Here is a 26,373-nt window from a genome sequence, read left to right on the forward strand (position 1 = left end):
GGCTTGCTGATGAACACCTGCCCCAGATTACAGAATTTGATATATTTTTGATGAGTGCTTGGCTGCGTTCTATTTCTCTGACAAAAAATTTTCCAACTGTGACATTTTAAATCTTCTTTTAAATAAAAAAAATAAATAAATTTTCAGAATCAGAAATTTGGCTGAACATTCTTGGTTTAGTTGCATTTCACAAAGTCTAAAGATTCTGAACAGAATTCTGCTTGTATGAATTACCCTTTCAGCAAAACAACAAACAACTCGAGGGTTACAAACCATCTATGACAACACTGTACTCTTTTTCATTCAAAACCAACTCATTTTTGCTGCTGAAAAGCCCATATATCCGATAAACTGTATCGGTTTTGATAAATCCATTAAAAAAGATATTAGTGCAAAAGTTGTAAGAGGAACAGTAAGGTTTGAGATGGAGATGCACGACAGTTTTTCACCTGTGTTTTCTACTCTCTTTCCATCTTCTCTCCTACTAATCGATACCCTTATCAGAATTATTTCATTAAACAAATACTCTGAACTCTCTAAAACATTCATTTGTGTGACTGAAGGGTACCTTGGCGCACACATATACTGAGATCTGATATATATATATATTCCTGTATACATAGAAAGCACATACTTCTACGAAATTTATCTCAATGTTATGAGAAACTAAGGAGACAAGTAATATTTTCACTTTTCAAGAGACTTCAGAGATGGATGTCAATACCTTTTAGGTTTTAGAACTTCATAAAGCAAAACTAGCTTTTTACTACACCCTGAAAAATTCACTCTGACATCTGTTGTAGACAAAAACATCCAGTCTCTGACAAATCTTTATTTGTTGAGTCTCTAACATTAAGAATATGTGAAGAATGAAAACCGCACCGAACTTTTCAGTTTAACCCAAACCAGAGCACTGATCAGAGCACCTCCAATTACATATATTACAAACATTTAAAAGTTTAGAAAAGCAAATTCCTTATTGCTTCTTACACTTTACTGTCTTCCTGCTAAAACACCTCTGACAAATTACATTTTTTTTGATGCAGAATTAAAAAAAAGAGTCCGTGCACTGGTCAGTAAAATGATGCCCGATGTAGACACCCATCATCACTGTGCATTAGTATCAAAGCTTTCAGCAAGCCATGCAAGAGGAATGCTCACCACTGGGCTACTTCGAACTGAACTGGCTCTTGAAGAGTAACTGTATTCAGATGGCTAAAGAAAAGTGACGAAGGAAAATTTCACAATTTTCATAGATTTTTGTCTCCAGAAAACAAAGATAATGAAAGAAACAACCAAAAGCCTATCACACTTACAGTGTGAGAACTGTATGAGCTACGTAATCCATCACCACACAAAGATGCCTGAGAAAGAGGAAATGAAATACCATTTATATACAATCTCAGAAATAATTATGCCACGCTCATACACTAATTCTTATGCACTGTACTCTTATTCCACCTACACATTTTCCAGTTAACATCACACTTTTTGACAGGATGATCAATTTTTTTTAAATTTCCAGCAGTATTTCCTCCAACTATTAGGGATGTCTACTTCCACATATAAATCTAAGAACTCCCTTGAAAAATAGCCAAATAGTTTTTAAAAAATATCCCACCTTAACTATTTGCAGAAGAAATTTAAATTAAATATTTACATTCCAATTTTGGTTTTCAGTGTTCTGAAGCCTTCAGAAGGTTTAAACCACCCTGGGAACAGAAGGTATATTGTACACTTATCCGTTTCACACTGTGCCCACCATGCGGGTTTTCCTGAATGTGTTACGGTTGGACTCCACGATCTTGAAGGTTTTTCCAACCTAAATGATTTTATGATCCTAAGGTGCAAGGCTGAAATCTATTTATGCAGTAGATAATAAAAGCAGCCCTGGTCAACACAAAAAAATTTACAATCCCCTGCCTACAAAGAGATCTCTAGTAGAAATTAGAATTACATGTATGTTATATGTAACAGCAGCCATTATGGTCTTGTTCTCTCACTGGATCTTCTAATGTTTTCTCAAGAATATGCACAAAGCCAAAAAAGTAAAATATGTCTGTTTGCAATCCAAGTGCAGAACGAGACCTCACTAAGTACACAAAAATACTACATAAGAATACTTGATGATTTTCTACATAAGTTTCAGTCATGCATGTAATTTTTTAAAGATGACAACTTTCTGTAGAGCTATCTTATCCGTCCTTCTGGCACTTCTCGCTACCTTGTATTTTGTAAAGATGTAGACTAGGTTTTCATCCTATTGCATTTTTGTGTGATTATTAAATTTATATATGCCATCTTATTTGAAAGTATTTAAAGTCTATCTACCACAAATTTCTGTAATCTCCTGCCAATTATCTTTCCTAGTCAAACACTTAACTTCTTTAAATACATTTTAGTATTATACATGCGGTTGTTATTTAATATGCTCGGATTAACTTGGTCTAACCCCAGTGTTCTTCAGCATCTTTTTTTTATTAATAAACTTTATACTTGTCTTCAAAAAGATCAGTAAAACTAGCAACTACTAAAAAAACTTGAAAGAGGCAACTTAACGATGTTAAAAACATTTAACAGAATGCCTCCACAAAACAACACATGCAAGCTGCAGCTTTCTTTAAAAATAATAATTAAAAAAAAGCACATGTAATACTGCCAAGCCTCACGGCCATACAATACAAATTTAAGGCAACCATGCAAATGGTGCTTACGAACCAAACTGATACTTCTTATCAAACCAGTGTTTACAGAAGGAAACACCTATGAAGAAAAGTGGAATTTTATATTTCTGAGGGCCATTCAAACATCTAAAGATGAGCAAGATATTATTTTATCTTGTACAAACCCTGTAACTCCTAGTTGTTGCCACTGGATCACTGCATAGAGAAGATGACTGTAGTGTGGAGAAGAGACAAAGTCAGAAACACTTTTTCTGCACACATTAAATATATCTTACCTACTGCTCTATATTCCCCAAAGGTTGTAAAGATTGATGTACTAAATTGTACATCTATGATACACAGGAAGTTGAAGTGTGGATAAGCATTCCAAGAAGGCCCATTATCTTTGAAATCACAATCTCAGCTATTAATTTAAACACTATAATATTTTTATCAGAAGATATGTAGAAGGGAATGATAAGAAAATAAACAGTTTTCAAAAGAAACTTCAATTTCCTCTAGCTATTTATTCAAACCTGACCATGACAGTAGCCGCAGGTACTGGAAGTTACTACCCATCTCATGATAGACCATCGATTTGTCATTTATATTGCTGTAGAAGAAAGTAGGACATTGGCACTAAACTTAAGACTTGTTTTTTAAAAACAGAGTAATTTGCATGCGATCCATTTTCTAAAAGAAAATCTTAAAAGTAGGAAATACAATTGTAACTACTATTACCTGTAATAATTTGCAGTGTTACAGAAGGATAGAGAGAGGTTTGCTTCATATAGCACGAGCAGAAACAGATACATGGATTTTACATACATTTAAAACTTAATATAGGAAGAGGAGACAGACCCGAGTGTGGTAGGAAGGAACCGGTTTACTATATCTAAGGCTGCTGTAATTTCTTTGATCATAGTAAATTCCACTCTGTGGGGGGAAAAAAAGAAAAGAGAACACAAAGGTCGCACCTGTAGATCTTGTGAATAAAAGTTTTATCTCAACACTGCCCAAACATTCCCAAGCTCAGAACTTGTACGGAACGATGTGGAATTTTTCCCTGTGGTTGACCCAAAATGCATACAACTTTCTGAAGCAAGTAAAGCATAAGAAACCCAAAACCTAGTTATGTACCCTGTTTATCAGCATTATCTGTATTTTTAATGCCCTGCCCAATCAAAGTAGTAAATAGGTCTGGTTATTGTCTCCTTAATGAATAAGAAAATCCTGAAAAGTCTATCTAAACCCTGACAAGTACAGCATGAAATACATAGACATATTTGACAAAACTTGATAATAATTAGGACAATACTTGTTTTACACACACCCCCCAGTAGATACTATCCTGAATCAGAACATTTGAGGAAAGAGAAGGACATAAACTCTAAGAACTTAAAAGGGGATGGGTAGTTATGTCATCATCATTAGCCTGTACCCTACCACTGTTCTTTACACCAAGTGTGCATGCTGAACGTCCAGCAGTTTTGCTTTGGCTTATTTCAACTGTTTTTTGACAATTCCTACACAAATTGCATATATATGCATATGTGAGGGGAAAAAAACCACCCTGATATATACATGCAAAGAAGGAAAAACAAAGATATGGCAAAAAGTAGTGCTTTCAGAATGTAGCACTTGGTATCTCAATAGGTCATACGAGGCAGAAAGATTCAGATTTTCCATTTACTGAAGAACTGAAGGAACAAGAAATTAGAACCTCAAAAGCACACAGAAAAATGCTGTAATACAGGTAAGTAAATTTGCTTCAGCCTTGTCCCAACACAGGCACCCATTGCTGCTTTAACTCCCCACACCTCTGACACAACTACTAATCCATCAGCACCAAAATCCTCTAAAAAATTACATGAAAAATATTTAATTTCTTGGCACTACACGGGCATCTGTTACGCACTGAACTTAGAACGGTTTTGGAAAGACCACACTAATCCTCGTGCCTTTCTCAACAGTTCACTGGGCAACGTCAAGGTTTATGATAAATTCAATCTTCCATCCTCTATTTCACACTGCTGTTTAAAATACAAACTGATAGGGGACAAAGTGTAAATAACAAAACACATCTCCATCCTGACTGAATCAACTTTTATCCAGACAAGTGCCACTGTTTATTATTTCCAAGAGCCCTCCACAGGCCTCCAACAGAACATGATTTCTATTCAGCTGATTCCATTCACTGGGTTCCACTGACAACTGAAGTTTCAAGTACTCAACTTCAGGTCAGAATTTGGTCAATACTAGAGGTTTCTTTGGTTTTTTTACTTGAAAACAGGTATGCATATGTCAACAAGTTAATAAAATTATCCATGACTGTATTAGTATGTAACTCCACACAGTTGTTATATTTATAATAAATATTATAGCAGAAAACTAACCAATAAATCTTTACGGGAGTAAGAAGTTTTCTTCTTTGAACTATGAGATTCACTGTAAGCATGACTCTAAGAATGAAATTTAGAAAATTAATACCACCATACAGCAGCATCTTCAACCTTAAATATAAAGTCAAACGTAAGGATTTAAGATACTTACCTCTTACAAAGCAAACAACATAGAAAATTTTAACTACATGACTAGAGTAATAGGTCTTAATTCTGTCACTGTGTAAAAAACATAACTGGTAAGTAAACTATAACATACCTTACCTCTGATTAACAGGCTTGCCTTAAGGTAGCATTCACATTTCACAAAAAATGTAAACCAAATATACTAAAAATGCTTAACATTACAGTCTCATTTAAGCACCATGCAGCATTTGCCTATCTGTAGCTAATTCAGATAACACTGCTTTTCAAACTAATTTAGCTTTTTAAATTGCTTACGTCTTTCTTCTAGTGGTACTTGGTGCTTGTCCTTGCTTAAAGACAAAATCTTACTTCGTGTGTGTCTTACCAATGAGAATGTGATGCACTCTACTATCACTTCATAAGAAAGATAATGTTTTTAAGTAAAGATATACAAACTACCTGCTTTATCTCAGCTATGAAAGAGTTTTCCAGTAGATTAACTTAAAGTTTCTATATGGAAATGGAGAATACAAATATATGCATACATATACTTTAAAAAAAAAAGAAGTATGCCCTCGAAGTCTAATCTATGTTGCTTCACTACTAAATGTAAAAACAACAGAAAAATACTAAACAGTACTGTAAGACAGCTGCCTGCAATATGTGACTTCATTAGATTCTTCTTCTGAAAAAGGTTTATACATGCATTCTGTGGAAAATGTTAGAATCGTACTGCTATTCTTGGTCAGAAAACGTGAAAGTAAAAATTGATGATTTTTTAAAAATCAATAATTTGAAGTAGCTAGTGTCATTACACCTTAAAAACAAAGCACAAAAGCAGCCTTCACTCAAAGACATGCAAAAGTGTTAACATACAGGGATGGAGTATCTTGCAGATCTGTCCTTAGCACTGTCACACTGAAGTGAAAGAAAATGTAATCAAAATCATAAAATAAAAAAAAAAAGATAAAGAACTAGCTTTTTTTCAAAGAATGACTGAAAAGGAAATTAAAAGAAAACATATTCTACTAATTATGAAAAATACGTGAAGGAATGACATTTATCCAATCTAAAGGGCATTCTGAGTCTAGAACGCTTTTTAACAGAAACTATTTTCTTCCCCAACCGCACTCCGATCTCTGAAAAGTGAGATGTTTGGACAGCAGTAGGTTATGCAAAATATTTCGTGTGGTTTTGGCAACTGAATTTTAAATAATTAAACAAAGCCTCATATGGTAGATTGCATTAAACGAAGACAGTATTTGGTAGGCTCATCTCCACACAGGCAAAGGAGCCCAGAGGACCATAAGCCAGCCCCGCCACCGAAGTGTGAAACCCATCATGATGTGGAGGGTCTCCAGGGCACCTCAGAGACTCAGGGAGGTTACTGTCTATGTGGCATGGAAAACATTACTCAAACTTCCAATTAACATACAAATCAAATTTTCAAACCAAGCTTGTTTTTTCCAGTTCATCTAAATTTTCAGAGGCATAACTTACCTATTTCAATATACAATCAAAAAAGTTATTTAGTATCATCCTTAGCTATTTTACAAACCTCCCCCCCCGCCAAGAAAACCCATTGAAATTGAAGGTAGTTTGAGAATATTACATGATATAGCAATAGCATGCTAGAGTATTACCTGGTGTAATTTTCAACATGCAAACTACTGAGAGGTTTACAAGAAAAATAATTTACTCCTTATTGATATCTTGGAAAACTTTTTCTAGATATCAAATTAACACCAAAATTTCCCTGGGTTTAGATTTTATATTTGTTTATAAATTAATATAGACGAAGTTTAGCTTATATTATTTCATATTGTTTTCACATTATCTCAATAGTTCCAACATATCCAATACTCCTACTATATTAAATAATATTACAAACGTAAGTGGCAGACTATGGTACCTTTTTGAGCTGCTAAAAGTTTTACCATACAGGATCCATAGGACACTGTACTAGTGTTAACCAAATTAGCTATTTGGGTTTTAAAAGTTTTTATCTTTATTACCTACGGATAAGCAACCTTGCTATCACAGAATGGAGACTGATCACTCAGATAACCATGATCATCACAACAAATAACTTATACCTCTACTTAACTTTTAACAGCTGAACAGTCTCCTAACAAATACTTAAGTTGCTTAAACTAGGAATGCCACAAAATATACAGAAATACCCATTTCTGAAAAAGTAAAATGCCTGTTTGTATTCCAGCCTTGACTGTAGGACTAACATTGCAACGTAACTGAGAAAAAGGGTTTCCTGACGTAAACTTTTAGCAACATCTTTGTACCTATCAAGGTTGACGCACAACCTTTGTCACTTTATTTTACTTCTCTTCTGGAGGCATTAGAAGAGAGAGAGTGGAGACACTTATTCAAGTTTGAAGTTACCTTCAAGAAAAAACACATCACTTACTTTCTCTGAGGCCTCAAAACTTTGTGTCTCAAATTACTCGATTACATCAATCGCTGTGGCAGCCCTACTAATACGGTTTAGCATCAAGAGGCATGCTTTCACCAAACCACTGCTTTAGTAAGTAGACACAGAAAACGTTACAATATGAACACAGCAAAGCATGCTCATTCCAGGCTACACACCACAAGATCTCTCCTTCTGGAGGTACTTGCTCTACTCCTGTGAGACTCACTGACATCCAAAGAACTCTTAGGAACAAAATTGTAAAAATATATCAATATATAAATTAATTTTTTAAAGCTCTAATAACTGTTAAATCTTCACTGAAAGGCACAAAATAGAAGAGGTAGGAAAATAACATTCTAGGTAAGCTCCTGAAAAATGAGCTCAGTTACCTGCTGAGTTCAAGTCCTAGTCCTTAGTCAAGGATATTACTTAATCTCCGCCTTAGCGTATTTTCTTACATTAACCAAGGCAAGAACAGATCTGATCAAACCTGTAGCCGCTCACAAGCTCAAGTGTTGCCACACAGCATACTCTACATGCTTTTTCTGTAAACCATGCACTGTTTGCAAAGTAGCTAATGCTACCTTATTGAAACAATTTATTTGGCAAAAATATCCATGTGATAAATTGCAGAAATACTTCACACCAGGACTCGCAATATGTTACACATAATTCAGTTAACCAAAGATCACATTTAACTGCTGAAACTTCTTAGTAAGTGACAATCACTTTTTTTTTTTTAAGTCACACAAAGAAAAAGCTTATTCCACCTTCCAAAAGAAACAAATCCAACCTTTTTATTTTAGCAACTTTTCCCTCTCTTGGCCTATATACCCTAATCAACGACCAGCTGATTTCTAGGCAGATCTACTAAAACCAGGAAAACATTTACAAATTCTTGGTATAACCATCATTTAGCACTGTATATGACGTAAAGAGGATACAAGAGAGCCTCTGGATTGTACAGATACACAATGCAATAAATACTTCTATTAGTCTTTGGGATACTCTGCATCATCCAGGTAAGACTTTGCCACTAATGAATAACATATCCCCATGTTCTCAAAGGAATAAACCCCTGCATCATACCAAACTCCTCTTCAAACTTTATCCTAAGGTACCAATGCTTGTTCTTCCACAAATGCCCCATCCCTGGCCATCTTAAAAGCCAGGCTGGACGAGGCTTTGAGCAGCCTGGTCTAGTGGAAGGTGTCCCTGCCCATGGCAGGGGGGTTGGAACTAGATGGGCTTTAGGGTCCCTTCCAACCCAAACTGTTCTGTGATTCTAAATACTACAGAAACATAGTAATACCCAAAGTGCAAGAAAAGATATGCCACTGAGCAGAGAACCATCAGCATCATTTTGGAATGAAAGCTACAAACCAGTATTACACATCTTCAATATTGATTGATTCAAGAGGACTCTGAGTCAGCAGTAGTATTTACTTTATTAAATAAAATTTGCCTGTCTGCAGGGATCCTGAGAGAGATTGAGAAAATGGGGAAGAGGATTTTTTTTTTTATCCTCATTAGATTTATCTGCACTAGGCCAGTGTTTGATCATTAATACCACCTTCACATCTGACCATATTTGATACGTAGTAGCAATCAGAAGACAACTGACAACTCATGTAGGAATCCTAATGCTACACCATTTCAAGATAAGCCAATTAATTCTTACTAGTTGCCAATATCTGAAGCCTAAGTGAATACAATTACTTCGTTTTTTAAAAAAGAAATAAATCACATTAGACTGGAATAACACTAAAACATGGCATTAATACTTGTCATTAAGTTTTATTCCAAACAATTGACTGCTGAACTAAATGTGCTTCTGAACAGTTTCCAAACACCTACCTATTATTTACAGTAAAAACATAGTCAAAGAATTAAAAGGTGACAATTGAGATTCTTTTTAAATGCAAAGATAAAAATACATAATAATAAACTACCTTGCTAACACCAATGAAAAAGTAATGTTAAAGTTCCCTGGGTATTTTAATTGATTTAAAACACTAACTCTAAAACTGCTAAACCTTGGAAGATTTAAAGCGTCATCCACTCCCCAAGAAAACGAAAACAACCCCCAAACTCTTCTTTTCTTTAAAGGCCATGATGGAAAAGGAAAAATATACAGTTTGAACACAAACCAAATATGAATGTCGACTGGACCGGTGAGAATACCTGGCCCTCTCTGAATCTTCCTGAGAAAGAAGAAATGCAGAGTTATTTTGAAGGGAAAAAAAAAAAAAGAAAAAAGATGAGTTGACAACAAAGTAAAAACAAGCAAAGGTGAGCAACATGCTGTTAGCACTTTTAATGCTGTGTTTTGAATAAAACATTGTGGCAAGTGACACCAATCAATCAGAAGAACTGTGATTTCACCTGATTTGTGTAAGTATGCCAACACACTACATTAGGAGATGAAAATAAGGAGGATTAATATGATTAATAGTTAGTGTTCAGTATTCAAACTTTCTTTTAATTATTACATTAATGCAGGAAAAAGTACAAATTTTTTAAATTAAGAAATTGAAGTAAAAAAATAAAAAGCTTTCCAAATTAACATGTACATTTATAAGAATTTTACTATTTAATTGCTACAGTCAGATTATGAACATTTTACAAAGTTATTTTAGCCCTAATAGAGATGATCATTCTCAGTTCCTTCATACATGTTTCAGATTTTCTCCTCTATTATAGGAACAAAGTTTCTTAGGCAAACTGATCAATTTCAGGTAGTTCTGCTCTACAATGACAAGTGAAAATACAAAAGGCAACTTAAAAAATTTGAGGGAGGACAACTAACTAGGGCACCTTTATATCTTTTGTACTGTTGAAAGATCAGGGAATGTTAATTTTGATTCACCCCAAGGAGTACGTGAGAAGCAGCATAACAAAAATACAGCTGATTTAAAATTAAATATTAAAACGCGCTATGTGCCTAAGTGTCTCAAGTTTTTAGTTACAGTCGGTAAGCATATTAAGAATAACCTTAATTTTAAACTATCCCATTTAAGGGTTACAGCAGGGCTCTAAACCCAGGAATCCTTTCTTAAATGACTCGCTTCCTACAGTTTTCAGTGTGTCAAACTCTTCTAAAGATTGTAAGCCAGATATGTGTGAAGTTAAAGGCTCAGCTTCCACGTCATAGGGGGATCTCTAGAGCTGGCCTTTATACTGCTTATGGTCACATGGTACTTTCTACATTATAATTGGATACGTCAACTTGCGTCATATCGTTTTATGACTGTGCAAGAGGCCTAGTTAACACTTTGCAAGAAAATAATTTCCCAAAGGAGGGGTGGGGTAGGGCAGGGAACGAGGGTCATTAAAAATAATGTCTTCTCTGTAGTATCTACTTTGAGGTTGAAAATGAACATTATCCTAAATAACTTTCAACACTGTCAGATCCTTACCTATCTTAAATATACTTCATGGTCTGAGTGGACAAATATCTTTTAATAACATTTGCAGCTTGCAAGCAGTTAGTTTGGTATTTATGGAAGACTCCTCTTAATTGCCAGTGTAACACCCCAGATAATAATAGGCTCCTATAATACAAAACCTCAGCTTCTGATACAATTTTCTGTACATTTCTGTAGGTAATTCACTGAGGGTAACAAGTCTCTTCCTGACATACAATCAGAAAATCAAAAGCCAGTGTTAAAATGTTCAGCATATTCAGGTCAAAGGATAAAGTGCTACAGTCCACACTGCAAACAGGTAACCACTGCTGGGAGCTATCAAGCTTGATTTCTCAGAATTAAAGTTTGAAAAGTGTGCTTTATCGAAGACAGAGGTTAGGTCCCCTAATCCAGGAAAGGAGTGTGCATCTGCTCACAATCGTCCCGCAGCAGATGTGCCTCTGAGTGCAAAAAGAAGGTGTCATTCAGCTGAATGGCATTAACTTCGAAGTGAGGTGGCTGACAAATGCAATCTGTGCTCTCCAGTCTGGAAACCCTTGCTCTCCAGCTAAAAAGCAGTCAAATGTACGTTCCATCAAGAGATAACAAAACCTATGTTGTCCTCTGTCAGTGACGTAAGAACTAAAACACACACAAAGCTAGGCAAAGAGACAATATAAAGTCAGCACAATTACTGCAAATAAAATTCTAATGACAGTTCTAGGATTTGTCAACAGAAGTGCTTACTAACTCTCATGGTAGTTTTAACTATCTGAAGTTACGGTTAGTCTCAGCATGTATTATTTAAATCCTCTTGATTCAAAGAATTCACACAGTAAACACTTCCCTAAAACCACAAAAAGAAAAAAGGCACATGGGAGATGCAAGTTAACAGGCACATGAGGTTTGTGAAAGGAACTCTAAAAAAACATCATATTAAATGAGTATAAATTGAACAGTAGCTTTCTCAAATTGTAACTCAACTCTCTACTCCTTCTTATTCGGTGGATTTAATCTAATTAAATGAACAGTCAAGTATTTTAGCATTATCAATTGAAAACGGGGGACAAGAGGTGAAAGGAGGTAGGGGTGCATGGGGTGGCACTGTGGTTTATTTTTTTGGTTGGCGTTTTCTTTTTTTAGTCTTTTACAGTTAGATTTGTAAGTCATAGAAGTGACTTAATCGTCAGTGAAAAAGCTGCATAGCATTTGGCATGTTACTCAAAGTGGAAACAAATAAATGCAAGTCTGTTAAGATAAAAATGTAAAAAGCCAAACCTCAGAAATTAACTGAAATAAAAATATTTATTATTGAAAAGATGTTTACCTAGCTTGAAACTAACATAATTTCATTTAAAATAGATCCATGACTTCAAGCCAGTACATGGTGGAAACAAAATTATTTCATTTTAAGAAAAGCATACCTTTTCAGAGTTGGACTTTTGCTGCCACAAAGTACCCTGGCATGTCCACATCCATATATAGTTTATATGTAATTGCTTTCAGTAATAAACCACTTTGAAATGACACACAGCAAACCATTAGTAAATTACTTCCTTCAAATCCTGTGTTAGTTCTCTGAGTGGCAAAAACATGCACAACAGGCAGTTTTAGCCTACCATCCATTTCTGGATATGGGCCCATTTTCTATCGTATGAATAGTGAGACAACTACAAAACGCAGAAACAAAAACAAACCATTTACAATATAGATTAGTCACCACCCAAGACTGGATTCCTATATCAAAAATTCTGAAAAATTTCAGTTAATTGCCATGTAATCTCCAGTATAACAACAGATACCTACAGCAGTTAGAAAACTCTAAGCATGGGATAACGAGAACCCTATAAAATTAAGGCAAAAACATGTTTTGTAAATTGTACTGTTATAACACAGAAAAAACCACCAACCCCAAATATCAGCATTTACATGGATTTGAATGTAATCACAATAAATAACAAATTCTCCATCTTTTTCATGCTACGTCAAAACCTGGATCAAGTGCAATAACCATGAAACAGTCAGACCACCAAAAACCTAGTTCCTAGGTTCTTTTACTCAAGAAATGCAAACTACATTTTTTAAGAGAAATGTGTGGAGCAACATACAACTGTATGTGTAAATACTATCCCATATCCCAATTCTTTTTTTTTTTTTTTTTAAAGTTTCTGACAATAGGTATTTATTGTGAACACTTTTGGTATAATCCACAAGGGAAGAAACTGACTGAAAACTGCATCTCCAAAGTCACATATATAAACTTTACTGTTATTAAGTATATTATAAATACATTAAGAGTAAAATAATTTTCTCTACTTTTTCATATTTAGTTATCCCACACATTAGGCAGTGTACATTTTGGGTACGGTCATGTTTATTATTTATGCTGTGCTGCCAGTTATTTATATTTACATGGACCTTTTGCACAGCAACAAGAAGGAAACTGCCACATGTATTACGTAATTGGTCTTATAAAAGCACAAAAGTCACCAGCTGGCTCAGCCACAAATCTAGTAATTCAAATCCAGCCAACATTAAACTTCACGTTAGAAGTTTAAAATTGTTCTTCTCTATGCAACGTTATTTATGTAAGCCTGAGATTTGGACACTGTCATTATGTTCCCTCTTCTGCTCATTTAAAAAACAAACAATAATACGCAGTAATAAGAAAGCCTCAACCCTTTAAATACCTGAAGTTACACATCTAGATTCACCTTTGTCTGATTTTGATTGCTAGCACTGAATTTAATAAAGATAAAACACCCAAGCATCTGATTTTGCCTGTAAAGCTAGAATTTAAAATCACATTAAAAATATTTTGGTTTTCATTTGAAAGCAGGAGTACCCTTGCTTTCAGTAAAGCAAGTACCCTATTTTGTATAGCAGATTTTTCCCACAACATGAGCGTAACTGTTAAGGAAGTTCAAAATGAATGTTCAGATCACTATTTTGTGAAGTGTTATCCACAGATAACTACAAAGCAAGCTATCCTTTCTGATGCATAAACTAAGGGGAAAGAGAAGTGTATGAGGGGAGAGAGAAGCTGACACTTGGTCTGATGCTGAAAATACTAGCATGCAGCTGAAATACACCATGAGACAAAATCTGATGCAAGTACTGAAATAAAATACCTTAAGAATTCTAGTATAGGTTTGCTGTAATTCCTGATGATTTACATTACCTCTTTTTGCTGTCGCTCCAGCTCTCTCATACGTATATCTCTTGCTTCTGCTCGGGCTGCCCGTTTGGCTGCAAGCCTGGCTTCTGCCTGCAAGTGAATTGAAATTATTGGAAGTTAGAAACACATTTTTTTTTATAATGGTTTGAGCACTGAGTTGAGTAGTCTCTTCACAAAAACATATTAAGATTTGAACATCACAATATGTAAGTAGTAGAAAAAGCTGAGTTCTCAGAATGAAACTTCAGAAAGGATAAATCTTTACACGCATCATTACTAGTCAAAAGAATTACAAGTTGATAACAGAAATGAGTGCAGAAATATTACTGTCTATAAACCTAAAAATTCATGTCTTGCAAACTTCAACAGGACTGTTTATGCACAGTATTTTAACAGACTTATAGGCAGCTGCAGAATCTTTGGCCACAGAAAGACATTAAAACCAAAAAGAAAGCAAGAAACAGATATTAGACCACTACTGTTCACGTCAGAGTTAAAAGCTCTGCTATCATTTGGAATTCTTTCAAAAAGCAACCATTACTTAAAAGTCCATTTCCTTCAAACCATAATATCAAATCGATAATAAGGCAAAATGTAAGAAATAAATTTAAGGTTCAAGTTCAAGAACTAACTCACGCATTCACCATCACCAAAAAGGGACTTCCCTATCTTTCCATTCAAGAACTTACATTCCCAACAACTTTCTCAGACCCAGCTCAAGCGCCCAGGATCTGCTGTAAACCAATTAACTAACTACCGAATCATGAAGTTCACAACAAGCAGTTTTCTGATGTGCTAGAGAAATGAACTGGCTTTACAAGGACCTTAGGAACACCAGACCCAGGAAAAGGGATGTAGCAACACCTCCCCTTTCTCAGTGGCAAAAAGCTGCTACATCTCCTACACTGCTTGAGAAACCTGGTTATCAGCATATATGTTTTCTCCACTTTCTAGTCAGCGTCAACCCAAAACGAAACACGTTGTCTTTCAGCCCCTAAACAGACCCAGCAAAATGGATGTACCGACACCTCTCCCTTCTCAGTGGCAAAAAGCTGTTGTATCTCCTGCATTGCTTGTGAAACCTGGTTGTCAGCATGTGTTTTCTCCACTTTCTAGTCAGCGTCAACCCAAAACAAAACACGTTGTCTTTCAGCCCCTAAATGCTACCTCTAATTTAATCAGTTAATTACATGAGGCAATGATTTTTGACATAAAGCTAACACTTGAGGAAAACACAAGCTCAATTTTTTCAAGTTTGAATAATGAGCTTATGAAAATTCTCTCTGAAATTCTTCAGATATTAAACCACTCAAGTCAGGTTTTCCACCAAAAAATTCCAGTGGTCTATCTGATGTTAATTAAAAACTTATGAGAAACAGCAGAAGCCAAAAATTCAGAACTCCTAACATCCAAAGCACATAATCTTACAGATTTTTTTTTTTTTAATGTAAAATTTAAAGGGATCTTGCCTTTGGTTAAAGACAGTCTTTTTCTGCTTTTGCCACAATCACAGCATAGTTTTCTGTGAAACATTATAAACTTATAAAATCCACTACAATTGCAAATACTGTAACTGTCTTTTTACTGTGCTTCAAGAAAAATGGGTATTTAACTCAGAGTTTAACTTCAAATTATGTTTAAACTAAGGTATGATAATATGTAGCAAATAATAACAAAGAAGGCAAACATAGCTTTATTACTTAAAATAGTCCTGCGTTTCTTCCATCAAGACCGTTTTACTGTATTTTCCATACTCAGATGAAGTGATTCCAAGTCTGTGTCAGCACTCTTAACTGCCACAATGTAATCCTTTTTCAAAGCAGCATAAAGCTACTCTTCCTACCTGATGCCAGTACACAAGAAAAAAGGGAATTCCCATGCAACAGAAAGTCTTTTCTCACTGGCAGCCTTACTCTGTAACTGTCTGTAATCACAGCTTTGTCCCACATAAACTTTCACACAGACATGTATGCAGCACAGAAAGAAGGAGGACAGTTTGTCTGGGTTTAGTTCTATGTATCAGCATAAATCTAGCCTTTAGACTCTGGCAAGGTTTTATTGCTTAAGAGACAAAGTTCATTCATTCACTGATTCATGCTAAAAATCAATTTACATTTCACCACTCCCTTCTAGTTCTAAAGCCAGAGACCTAACTTTCACATTCCCACAGTAGAGAGGACTTAACTTCTTACAATTTACTAAACCCTTGATAAAATACAAGAGAATTTTACAAATATTAGTCATAAAATGGGTGCCTGAAATTAGAAGAAAAAAAATCATCTTATCCTTTTAGAGAAATTAGAGAAAAAAATGTATTAAATATTAATCTGAGCAACTAGATTTCTCCAAATTTGAAAAAGACAAGGAAGTTGTCAAGTTAACTGAAAGCAGTTACCAAGCTTCCTTCACCAAACCAGAGCAGGAGACAAATCACATCACCATCTCAAAGGCCATCATACCAAATAATCCTTTATTCTCAGCAAAACTGTCAGAGAGAAGACTTCCTGTTATTAACAAAGCACTCAAATCTCGATAACTATGTGACTGAAATTCAACATTAACATTCACAAAGAAATAACTGTAATTCAGAAGGAGACAGTTTTCTTCCCGTGTGCTGCTGTTCACTCTGTGTCACTGAAGAAAGCAGATGGCAACGCACTCCTCACAAATTAGATTCTTCAGCTATGTTGAAATAAAGTCTTTAAAAATCTGCTAAGGGAAATAGAGTGCCACAACAGCTTTGGACAGAGAACGGTGTTGAAAAGATGAAGCTGTTTGGATCATAGAAGCAGCAGAGAACGGAAATCTAGACTACTTTTATATTTTGGAAAAAAACAGCAGAAGAATCAGCAGTGATGTTACAATACTTTTCTAATTCAATTACTACTTGAATCGAAGAACATTTCAAACACATCACTCTTGCTTGCTTATATGAGTTTGGGAGTCAGTACAGGCTGCTGTCTACAGCTTGCATTAATCGAATTCCAACCTCAGAAAACCAGACTGGCCACTACTGACTTCATTTCTGTTTCACTGGTCTACGCAGTCTGTAGACCAGACACACATAAACAAAATATATTATTTATGACAAAGATACATTACAGTATCACCTAATTCAAGTACTTCTTGTTAAAAAGTTATATAACATACCAAATTCCTGTTTTCCTGATGTAAAACTTAAACTGTCCAAGATCTAGCCAATCTGACACTTTATTTTTAAAGGTCTAAAGGGGACTTCCAACTGCTAAAAAGAAACGTGATAGCTGAATTTTTTGAATACTTCAACCGCAAATAAGAAGTGAGGTTTCCAAACATGCTAGAGCCATATCACTACGCTTACACTGGTGAGTAAAATGGAAAGAAGTTGCTTAGTTATATATTCTGGAGGGCAAAGAGGTGCCATTAGGTAGAGATACAATGACTTTGCATGGAATCTATTTAAAGAAATTATCAAGAAAGAAAATAGAGGACTACAAAGATGATCATAGAAATCTTTTAGGTTGGAAAAGACCATTTAGATCATCAAGTCCAACTGTAAACCTAACACTGCTAGTCCCACCACTAAACCATGTCCCTAAGCACCTCACGTACACATCTCTCAAACACCTCCAGCAATGGTGATTCAAACACCTCCCTGGGCAGCCTGTTGCAATGCCTGACAACCCTTTCAGTGAAGAAATTTTTCCTAATATCCACTCTAAACCACCCCTGGTACAACTTGAGGCCATTACCTCTTGTCCTATGGCTTGTAACTTAGGAGAAGAGACCAACCCCCACCTCTCTGCACCCTCCTTTCAGGTAGTTGTAGAGAGCAAACAGGTCTCCCCTCAGCCTCCTCTTCTCCAGGCTGAACAACCCCAGCTCCCTCAGCCGCTCCTCACAGGACTTGTGCTCCAGACCCTTCCCTGGATATGCTCCAACACCTCAATGTCTTTCTTGCAGCGAGGGGCCCAAAACTGAACACAGGCTTTGATGTGCAGCCTCACCAATGCCCAGCAGAGGGGGACAACCACTGCCCTGCTCCTGCAGGCCACACTGTTCCGGATGCTGGCCAGGATGCCATTGGCCTTCTTGGACATGCCGCTGACTCATATTCAGCCAGCTGTTGACCAACACCCCCAGGTCTTTTTCTGCTGGGCAGCTTTCCAGCCACTCCTGTAGCCTTGCAGGGGGTCATGACAAAAAAAAACCCAAACACCTTTGTAACAGAAGGGATTGAGTAGAAAGAAACACAGTGAAGAAGACCTCGACTTGGTTTGGATAGGTTAAAAAAGGGACTAATTAATAACGTATTAACTAATAACTAAATCTCACCTTTTTTTTTTTTTAACAAAAACATACTCATACTACTCCTTACCCTTTACCATCTAAGATAAGGACAAATAGGTGATTTTAAACCAAGTGCCATATCTGCATTTCTTAGGGTAATAGCTCTGCTCTGAGTAACAAAACAAAGCCATCTGTTCACTGCTGAGCCCTGGAATTCTTCACTTCAGAGTACGTACCACAAAGCATTACATTAAGAAGTTTCCTTGCACCTGCAAAAACAGCATTTCATTCTAGAAGAATATGATGAATCCGGCTGTTTTCATGCAGTTAAGCTACTACCTCGAAGCAGCACTTCGAAGCAGTACTCAGAGAAAGGGAGTTATTTTGTTGCACATGTGTACTAAACATGTGGATAGAAAGTTAATGTTCTCCTTCTACCACAGATGACATGGTCAGTTTCCCCATTTTCACCTAAGAAACAATTACTAACAACTATTTACAGTCATTTAGAAAACCAATTCTGTTTACTCCATCTTTCCTTTTTTAATACACATTCTGCCACAATCTTTTGAAAACCTTTCAAACCATTTATCTCAAATTACAAGATTAACATTTAATTCTTCAGTTAATACAAGATATTTTTGGCAAGAGAAGAAAGGGAAAAAGAACAGATTTCAGCTTGAATGCTTTTTACAGATTGAGCCTGGAGCGTTTTTTTTCTGACGATTTTTCTTAGTCTCTTCACATCAATGATCAAGTTCTTCACCAAGGAAAGAAGCATACTAGTATAGAAAATTGATATGGAAGAAGCAGCATAACATCTGTCTCCATATTGTAGGCAGGTATCCTTCTCTTTCTCTTTGCTTACAAGAAGGAATTCGCTAGAAAGCTTGAGTATTTTATTTTTAAATTTTCATACTGTAGAGGTGATCCATTAATTACCTCAGAATCAGCATAAAAGCTTCATAAGGATAAAATATAGGCTATACTAAAATGTCATTCACCTCTGAAAAACTATGAATGCTTTTCATTCAAAAATTAGAATTATTTTGTCATTGTGGGCTACAATACATGTAACTCATTTCTCTCTCTGTCAAGGGATAGGCAGCATTACAATCCTGCATCTTCCACTGCAGGAGGTCCAGGGAAGGAGGTTTTCTTTCTTCTAGCTGATGGCAGCAGCAAGGATGCCAGCATGCCCTGCCAAGATACCCTGTTTCTCCCTCTGCTTCTGCTATCACCACCAAAGCATCAGGATGAGTGTTTTAAAATATTCAAATTATTTCATAACTGCTACCACACACTGCAATATCAAGTTTATTTCATCATGTCTTGTTAAGTGAACATGCATTATTTCTCTCCTGCATTCTTGTTTCCACACTTTTTACCCCCCTCATTTCCTTACTGTCCACGGACCCAAGGCAAAAGCATCACTCATGTGCCAAATGCATTTTTCAGGCCTCCTCAGAAACATCTTTCTCCCACTTATTTCTGATGTGCCTACCCTTTCTCCGGTTGCCTACAAAGCAAAGACTATAAAGAGCAAAATCTTAAGGTTTACATGACTTAGATGTTTACGATTCTTTATTTCTAATGTCTCATTCTTTTTCCATTTATTATACAGATCCATATATAGATTAGAAAAATGTCTAGAATACCTTGTCTCTTACAAAATATCCTTAATCGCTATTACAATCAACAGCAAACAACTTAAATATTTACATGATGTCTTATTACAACATTAATTCAAAAATTATCTAGCATCTACTACGACAATCTGTATGCGGGTGGTGTTCTGCAGGGTTTTGACTGATTGTTTTCTTAAGAAAAGCTGAAGCTGAATGCAGAGAGAACATGTACTGAGCTTTGAATAGATTCAATATATCAGACTATGTTGTTAACTGTTCTTAAATTCACTATATAGAATAGTTTGGGTTGGAAGAGACCTTAAAGATCATCCAGTTCCAACCCCCCTGCCATGGGCAGGGACACCTTCCACTAGACCAGGTTGCTCCAAGCCTCATCCAGCCTGGCCTTGAACACTTCCAGGGATGGGGCATCCACAGCTTCTCTGGGCAACCTGTCCCAGTGCCTCCCCCCCCTCTCTGGGAAGAACTTCTTCCTGATATCCAATCTAAACCTCCCCACTTTCAATTTAAACCCGTTACCCCTTGTCCTGTCACTACAGGCCCTTGGAAAAAGTCCCCCCCAGCTTCCTTGTAGCCCCTTCAGGCACTGGAAGGTGCTATAAGGTCTCCCCGGAGCCTTCTCTTCTCCAGGCTGAACAAGCCCAACTCTCTCAGCCTGTCCGCATAGCAGAGGGGCTCCAGCCCTCGGAGCATCTTCGTGGCCTCCTCTGGACTCGCTCCAACTGATCAATATCCTCCTGATGTTGATATTGAGGGCTCCACAGCTGGACGCAGCACTCCAGGTGGGGTCTCACAAGAGCAGAGTGCAGGGGCAGAACCACCTCTCTCGACCTGCTGGCCACACATATATATACTGTGTGTGTATGTGTGTGTGTGTATATATATACACATCTATATACACATACATATATATATCTCCTTCAAACATTTTAAAATACTGAACTCTCAGCTTTTTCTATCCTGGTAATTAAGTAACATGATGTTTTTACCAAAGGGAGAACAACTGCACTGTACTCAAAGTATGAGCAGCTACAATGTGAATTTTAAAATCAAAATTAATCCTTTTTCTTTCCATTCAGAAAACACCTATTACAAGTTTCCAGGCTCCTGGTATACAATGAAATCATCATGAGAGAAGCTCCTGAAAAGATATACGCAAGATACTACAAAGAGGAAATTAAGTGAATGCTGATGCGGTAGTTGTCCACAAGATCTAGTTCTTTGTCATCTAGACATTCAGCCTTGAAGAACAGAAGGGTTGCTGAAGCAAGCACAGAAAGAAAGGATATAAAAGGTAAATCCCAACTGCGCCTTTAACTGCTGCTTATCAGGTTGATGCTAGTGAGATTACAGGAATCAGACCCTTCTCACTTTCTGGCATGATGTCCACTGTATCTGAGCTTGAACTGAAGTCAGTATAGGAACGCAGAAGGGACTGAAACCGCTGCTCTTGCACGTAAGGCTGGTCTTGGAGAAAGAGTTGTCAAGTAATCCTAAGAGATGGCTGGTGACAACAGGTTACGGCTGAATACTTAACATGAACACAACCACCTGCCTGTAAATTACAAAGACAAGTCAAGCAGCAATGCAGATGTCAGATGAAGATACTCTGTCCACAAAACAGCTTTATAAGCAAAGAATTTCCACAACAAAGCCATGGGAAAACAGATCTTGAGATCATATCAGTGTATCCAGTACAGACTCTGATTATAACCTTGAGAATACGAACCTCAGTTTTTATTTATGTAGTTATTTGTTAAACAAAAAGGATTCCTGCCTAAGCACCTCATCTGAAGAGGAGCCTGAAGTCATACTAGACAACCTCTATCTGTTATTTGAAAAGGCACAACTTTCCATGAGTCAGAAAAAACTGTCTTCCACAGCAGCTGGCTTATATTCTTTGTCAATCTGAGAAACTAACAGCTTCAGTATCCATTAAAACAGCTGCAGAAGGAACAAGGAAATAGTATAACGGAAATCTTCATATTTTCAGGAGCTTTTGTTTTTTAAAAAAAAAAAATATTAACTGCCTTCGGGTTAACCTTGCTATAATCAGAAGACTTGTCAATACTCCACTTTACTGTAGTTGGATCCATCTACACTGAGTTCCTTTCCTCCCTGCAGGGAACACCTGGTCAATATAACCTACCACCTGCTTCTACAGGTTTTGAAACAAACATGACTAACTGGTAATCCTCCCTGTTGTACCACAGTGAGACTTCCAAACTGATCAACTGCAACCAGTCTCACTTAAGACATGGAGTAATAGGGAGGGTGCGTTACATAAATCTCTGTCCCTGGACATGTACATCACTTTTATTCTTCCTCAGTTTTATTAAGCACAGGGAATTCAATGCCAGGAAGGATAACGTGCAACCCAACACAAAGTAGGTCCGGAAGAAAGCAGTCTGATAACTCACAGGTTCTTGGAATAAGGCAGTAGTTCACTCTAATGTGAACATTTTAGCATATTTGTGCCTTGTTTAGGGCAGAGACACTGCGGAAGAGCTTGTCTCAGTGCAAACTCCCACAGCAAGGAAAAGATATGAAAGAACTCTCTACATAACAGTGTTAGTGTTACAGGAAGTGAAAGGGAGGAGACAACCAACGGACAGAAAGTTTTCTGATGCAGAGGAAGATGAAGAAAATGAAAGAAAACTCACAAGGAGGAATTAGTTTGACCAGGTCCCTCAGATCTTACAATAGTGCCGTTGTCTTCCATTAAGTATTTTCACATAAGATGACACAAGATTCAAACAGTGCAGAAAAATGACTACACAGAAATCAATTTACTGGATCAGTACCAAAGAACTCTTTACACTGTTTCCCATAAAGCAGATATATGTTGGTACCAAAAGGAAGATGACCTTTTTTTTTTTTTTTTTACACAGCCCATAGAACAAGGAAATCTCAATCTTGTCTAATTAGAGTGGTGATAAAGAATAAGTGCTTTCTGAAATCTGAACTTTTGCAGTAGAAACCCTAAACTTCATACACTATACTAGAAGTCTTTGCTATTATTACAAACTCTGAAAATTCCTAGTGCTATTTTGTGACCACTCTGAGTCCCGGATTACTTCTATGCAGTTTTTCCAGGCAGACCAGCCTGAGTGCCAGCCTTTTGTTTCATCATATTCTGTTTACCACCTCTTGATACCTAGAATACCTTTCAGGAACACTTTCCTCACAAGACATCTGACTTCTGGATTACAGGACTCAATCCAACTGTTCTAAGTAACATCTGCTAAAAAGGTAATTTCAGAAGAGGAAGTTGAGGAACAAAACACCCTTTCACAATGAAAAGATAAGCGAGCCACGTTGCAGAGACAGTGGCCTCAGACTGGTAAAGTACATCCACTCTATATATTCATGCACTGAGAATTAGCACACCATATGCCAGCACGCTAACTGAAGACTCGGCACGCTGTATGCCAGCACGCTAACTGAAGACTCTTCCCCAGATTCAAATGATAAGGCCTACATATGGCACAGTAAAATCAGATGTTATTTAAAGACAGAACTTAATCAGCCTCTGTTGTTAGATCTTAAGCAGCACACTGGGTTCCTTTAAAGTATAAGTTTTCTTTATAATAAGTTGGCTAATACTATGAATTACATCTACCAACCCAGTGACAACAGCTGCTGTCTGACATGGGGGCCAAGGGCCAGCTTGTCCTACACAGGCCTCTACCTGTGAGGCCACATATTAGCTAAGTTTAGCATTACGGAGAAAAAAAACCCTTCATTTTTGTTTAATTTACACTGATGCTCAAATTTTAATTGAGAGGGTTAACGATGTAAGAGCACAAAGTCCCACAGTCATTTCAAGTGAGATAATACTTATTATAATTTGCAACTGAAACTTTTTTTTTGTAGGCCGAGTTGCAAACTGATGTTACTGTGTTGGAACTAAGCACCTGAAAGAATACTTCAAAGAAATTTAAAGCCAGATTCCTTCTCCTTCATTAACTGCTTTCTCCGTAAAATGGGAGATGAACATGAGCGAGACTGTACATAACCCAAAGGCCCACGCAGAACCTACCTAGTGGGGTGAGACCTTCCATTGGATTCAGTGTGAACACAGCTTTCCACCAAGTTACCAACCACAAGAAAATTATTTTTAATTCTGACAAAGCATTTCCTTTGCACACAGTCTATCATGGCTACATTTGAAAATTCATATAGAAGCTGTGTTTTCAAAGACCTATCACCTACCCATTTTATCTTACATACACGTGTATATACTATACACACACATATACAGACAGTTTACATTACAAGGCCAAATAGAATCTGCATTTTACATTCATTTATAACAACTAGGCTAAGCAGCTTTGTACATAATGCAGCTCAAAGCTTGTGTATCCACTTGTATACAAACAGTACTGAGGCTTTTGTTTCCAAGTCACAGCATTTCCTTCCAGAAAAAATCAAGTCCAAATAGACTCCAAATTTCAGCTGCCTCCTTCCTGTATCCGGCAGGGCAAAATTCCCCTTTGTATCAACTTCTTATTAATTGCATTTTTGGCTGGTTACCTCCAGCTCTGTTTTGCAGGCAGTGACTCTTCAGAAAATCCTGGTATAGTGTATATAGCAGGCTTATTTTGATATAAATGTGACTTTTCATATTTGAAATAGAATATATTACAAATACCTTTTAATAAGAATACTACACGCTGCAATGGTGTAAATGTGGGTTTTTTTGAGTTTTAGACCTGAGCTACCAACTAGATTCCTCCTGTGTCTTTAGCTAAGCATATAACCATCTGTAGAAATACCTGCTAAGCTTAAGTGTGATCCTGTGAAGCTACACTAACCACTATGTGATAATGTATGTAAATGTGATTTTTTTTTTTTTAATCAAAAACACTTTTCTTTTGTATTGTCACATTTTTGGCTAATCACAGATTTTAATGCACAGCTTAAAAAGTTAACTTTTTCTGGCTAATGAGATTGATTTCAGCCCTAGTTCTGAATTTTAGACAATTTGAAATTAACAAACCTCTCTGGCAATGTTACTCAGAGCTTCATCTTCTGCAGAAAACCTGTCTTTCACTGGAGTTCTCTTCCGTCCCGATCCAGGAGTTCCCATTTTTATTCTGTGGTTCTGTATTTGCAAAAACAGACAGGAAAAAGCTCAGTTTTCAGACCTGGAATTATAACCAAACAAATAATCCACACCCCATGATGTAGTAAGCTTTTCAATTCTTTAGCTATATAACACTCAAGAAACCTACATGCCATTGGCACAGATTTATCCAGCAGTTTTATTTACAGGAAAACTTTCATCACAAATATCTCGTGGCAGCTTTACAGAACACCACTGCATCCTACAAGGTGCACACACAGTATTTTTCTACTGAACAGAACCCATCAGTTTACCTACAGTTTCAAAGTTATGCACAACTGTCAACTGCTCCTAACTCAATGATGATATCTATGTACCCTGCCACTTTTCACAGCTCCTAAAAATAAGTATCCATTTAATTCTATGGACATGAAGAAAACCGATAGGTAACAACGGGTTCAAGAATTACACTTACACGATCATTAGAGCTCTATCCAAAACAGAAGACACATTCAGCAGACAAAATTTTCAGAACATCCAAGCAAGGTATATGGGGCTTATTCACATTTAACTCAGCTGCAACTGAATGACAACTGCAGTCTTCTACTAAAGCAGAAGTTTCACTGTAGTAGGAGACATTTCTAGACAAACATTCTTTTGCTTAACAAGATTCAGTATTTGGGAAATTTAAGAGGGAAGCATACTAGCATCACAAACCAAGAATAATACATAAAGTACCCTCTTAGTCTTCTTCCAGACACCTCTGTTTTCAATTGCAAAGATATAAAAATCAACACCAAACCAAAACATAGCACATACAGCCACAGACAGCAAAACATTACTCAAAAACACCACAACACCTAAATTAGTTTTTTCAAATATCTTAAAGAAACGCTAATTCCAGACATCCAGGTTCTTCCAAAGGCCAGATCAGAATATTTGGTGGTAGTCCATCTCTGATATAAAAAAGATAAGCATCCCACATGGGGCTTGGGAAAACACCTTACTTGGAACAAATTTTTCTTCATGCAAACAGAAAAGGTCTAGAAGGGAACTACTATGGGCTATCTGCAACTGAACTAGTGCAAAAACTATCATACTGGGTCAAACTAGCAAACGTTTGAGAATTCCTGACAATTTCAAAGGTAGGGGGAGGATTCAATGGGTATTTTGTACAAGC

The 26,373-nt window shown here is 36.6% G+C and overlaps 1 protein-coding gene across 1 annotated transcript in view; it reads right to left on the minus strand.

Moving 5' to 3' along the window:
* Nucleotides 1-25,217, minus strand: part of LRRFIP2 (leucine rich repeat (in FLII) interacting protein 2) — a gene marked incomplete at its 3' end in the record, with an annotated part of 37,363 nt that extends 12,146 nt beyond the window's left edge. The window contains exons 1-12 of the mRNA XM_010155331.1: nt 25,128-25,217; nt 14,211-14,297; nt 12,649-12,699; nt 9,773-9,826; nt 7,799-7,864; nt 6,068-6,109; nt 5,060-5,125; nt 3,525-3,599; nt 2,849-2,896; nt 2,719-2,763; nt 1,317-1,364; nt 1,162-1,215 (exon numbers count right to left, since the gene is read on the minus strand). Coding sequence (XP_010153633.1) covers nt 1,162-1,215; nt 1,317-1,364; nt 2,719-2,763; nt 2,849-2,896; nt 3,525-3,599; nt 5,060-5,125; nt 6,068-6,109; nt 7,799-7,864; nt 9,773-9,826; nt 12,649-12,699; nt 14,211-14,297; nt 25,128-25,217 — 726 coding nt within the window. The remainder of the gene's footprint in view (nt 1-1,161; nt 1,216-1,316; nt 1,365-2,718; nt 2,764-2,848; nt 2,897-3,524; nt 3,600-5,059; nt 5,126-6,067; nt 6,110-7,798; nt 7,865-9,772; nt 9,827-12,648; nt 12,700-14,210; nt 14,298-25,127) is intronic.
* Nucleotides 25,218-26,373: the final 1,156 nt, after the last annotated feature.

The sequence above is a fragment of the Eurypyga helias genome, unplaced genomic scaffold (genome assembly GCF_000690775.1).
Source record: "Eurypyga helias isolate BGI_N326 unplaced genomic scaffold, ASM69077v1 scaffold18407, whole genome shotgun sequence".
Taxonomy (NCBI): Eukaryota; Metazoa; Chordata; class Aves; order Eurypygiformes; family Eurypygidae; genus Eurypyga; species Eurypyga helias.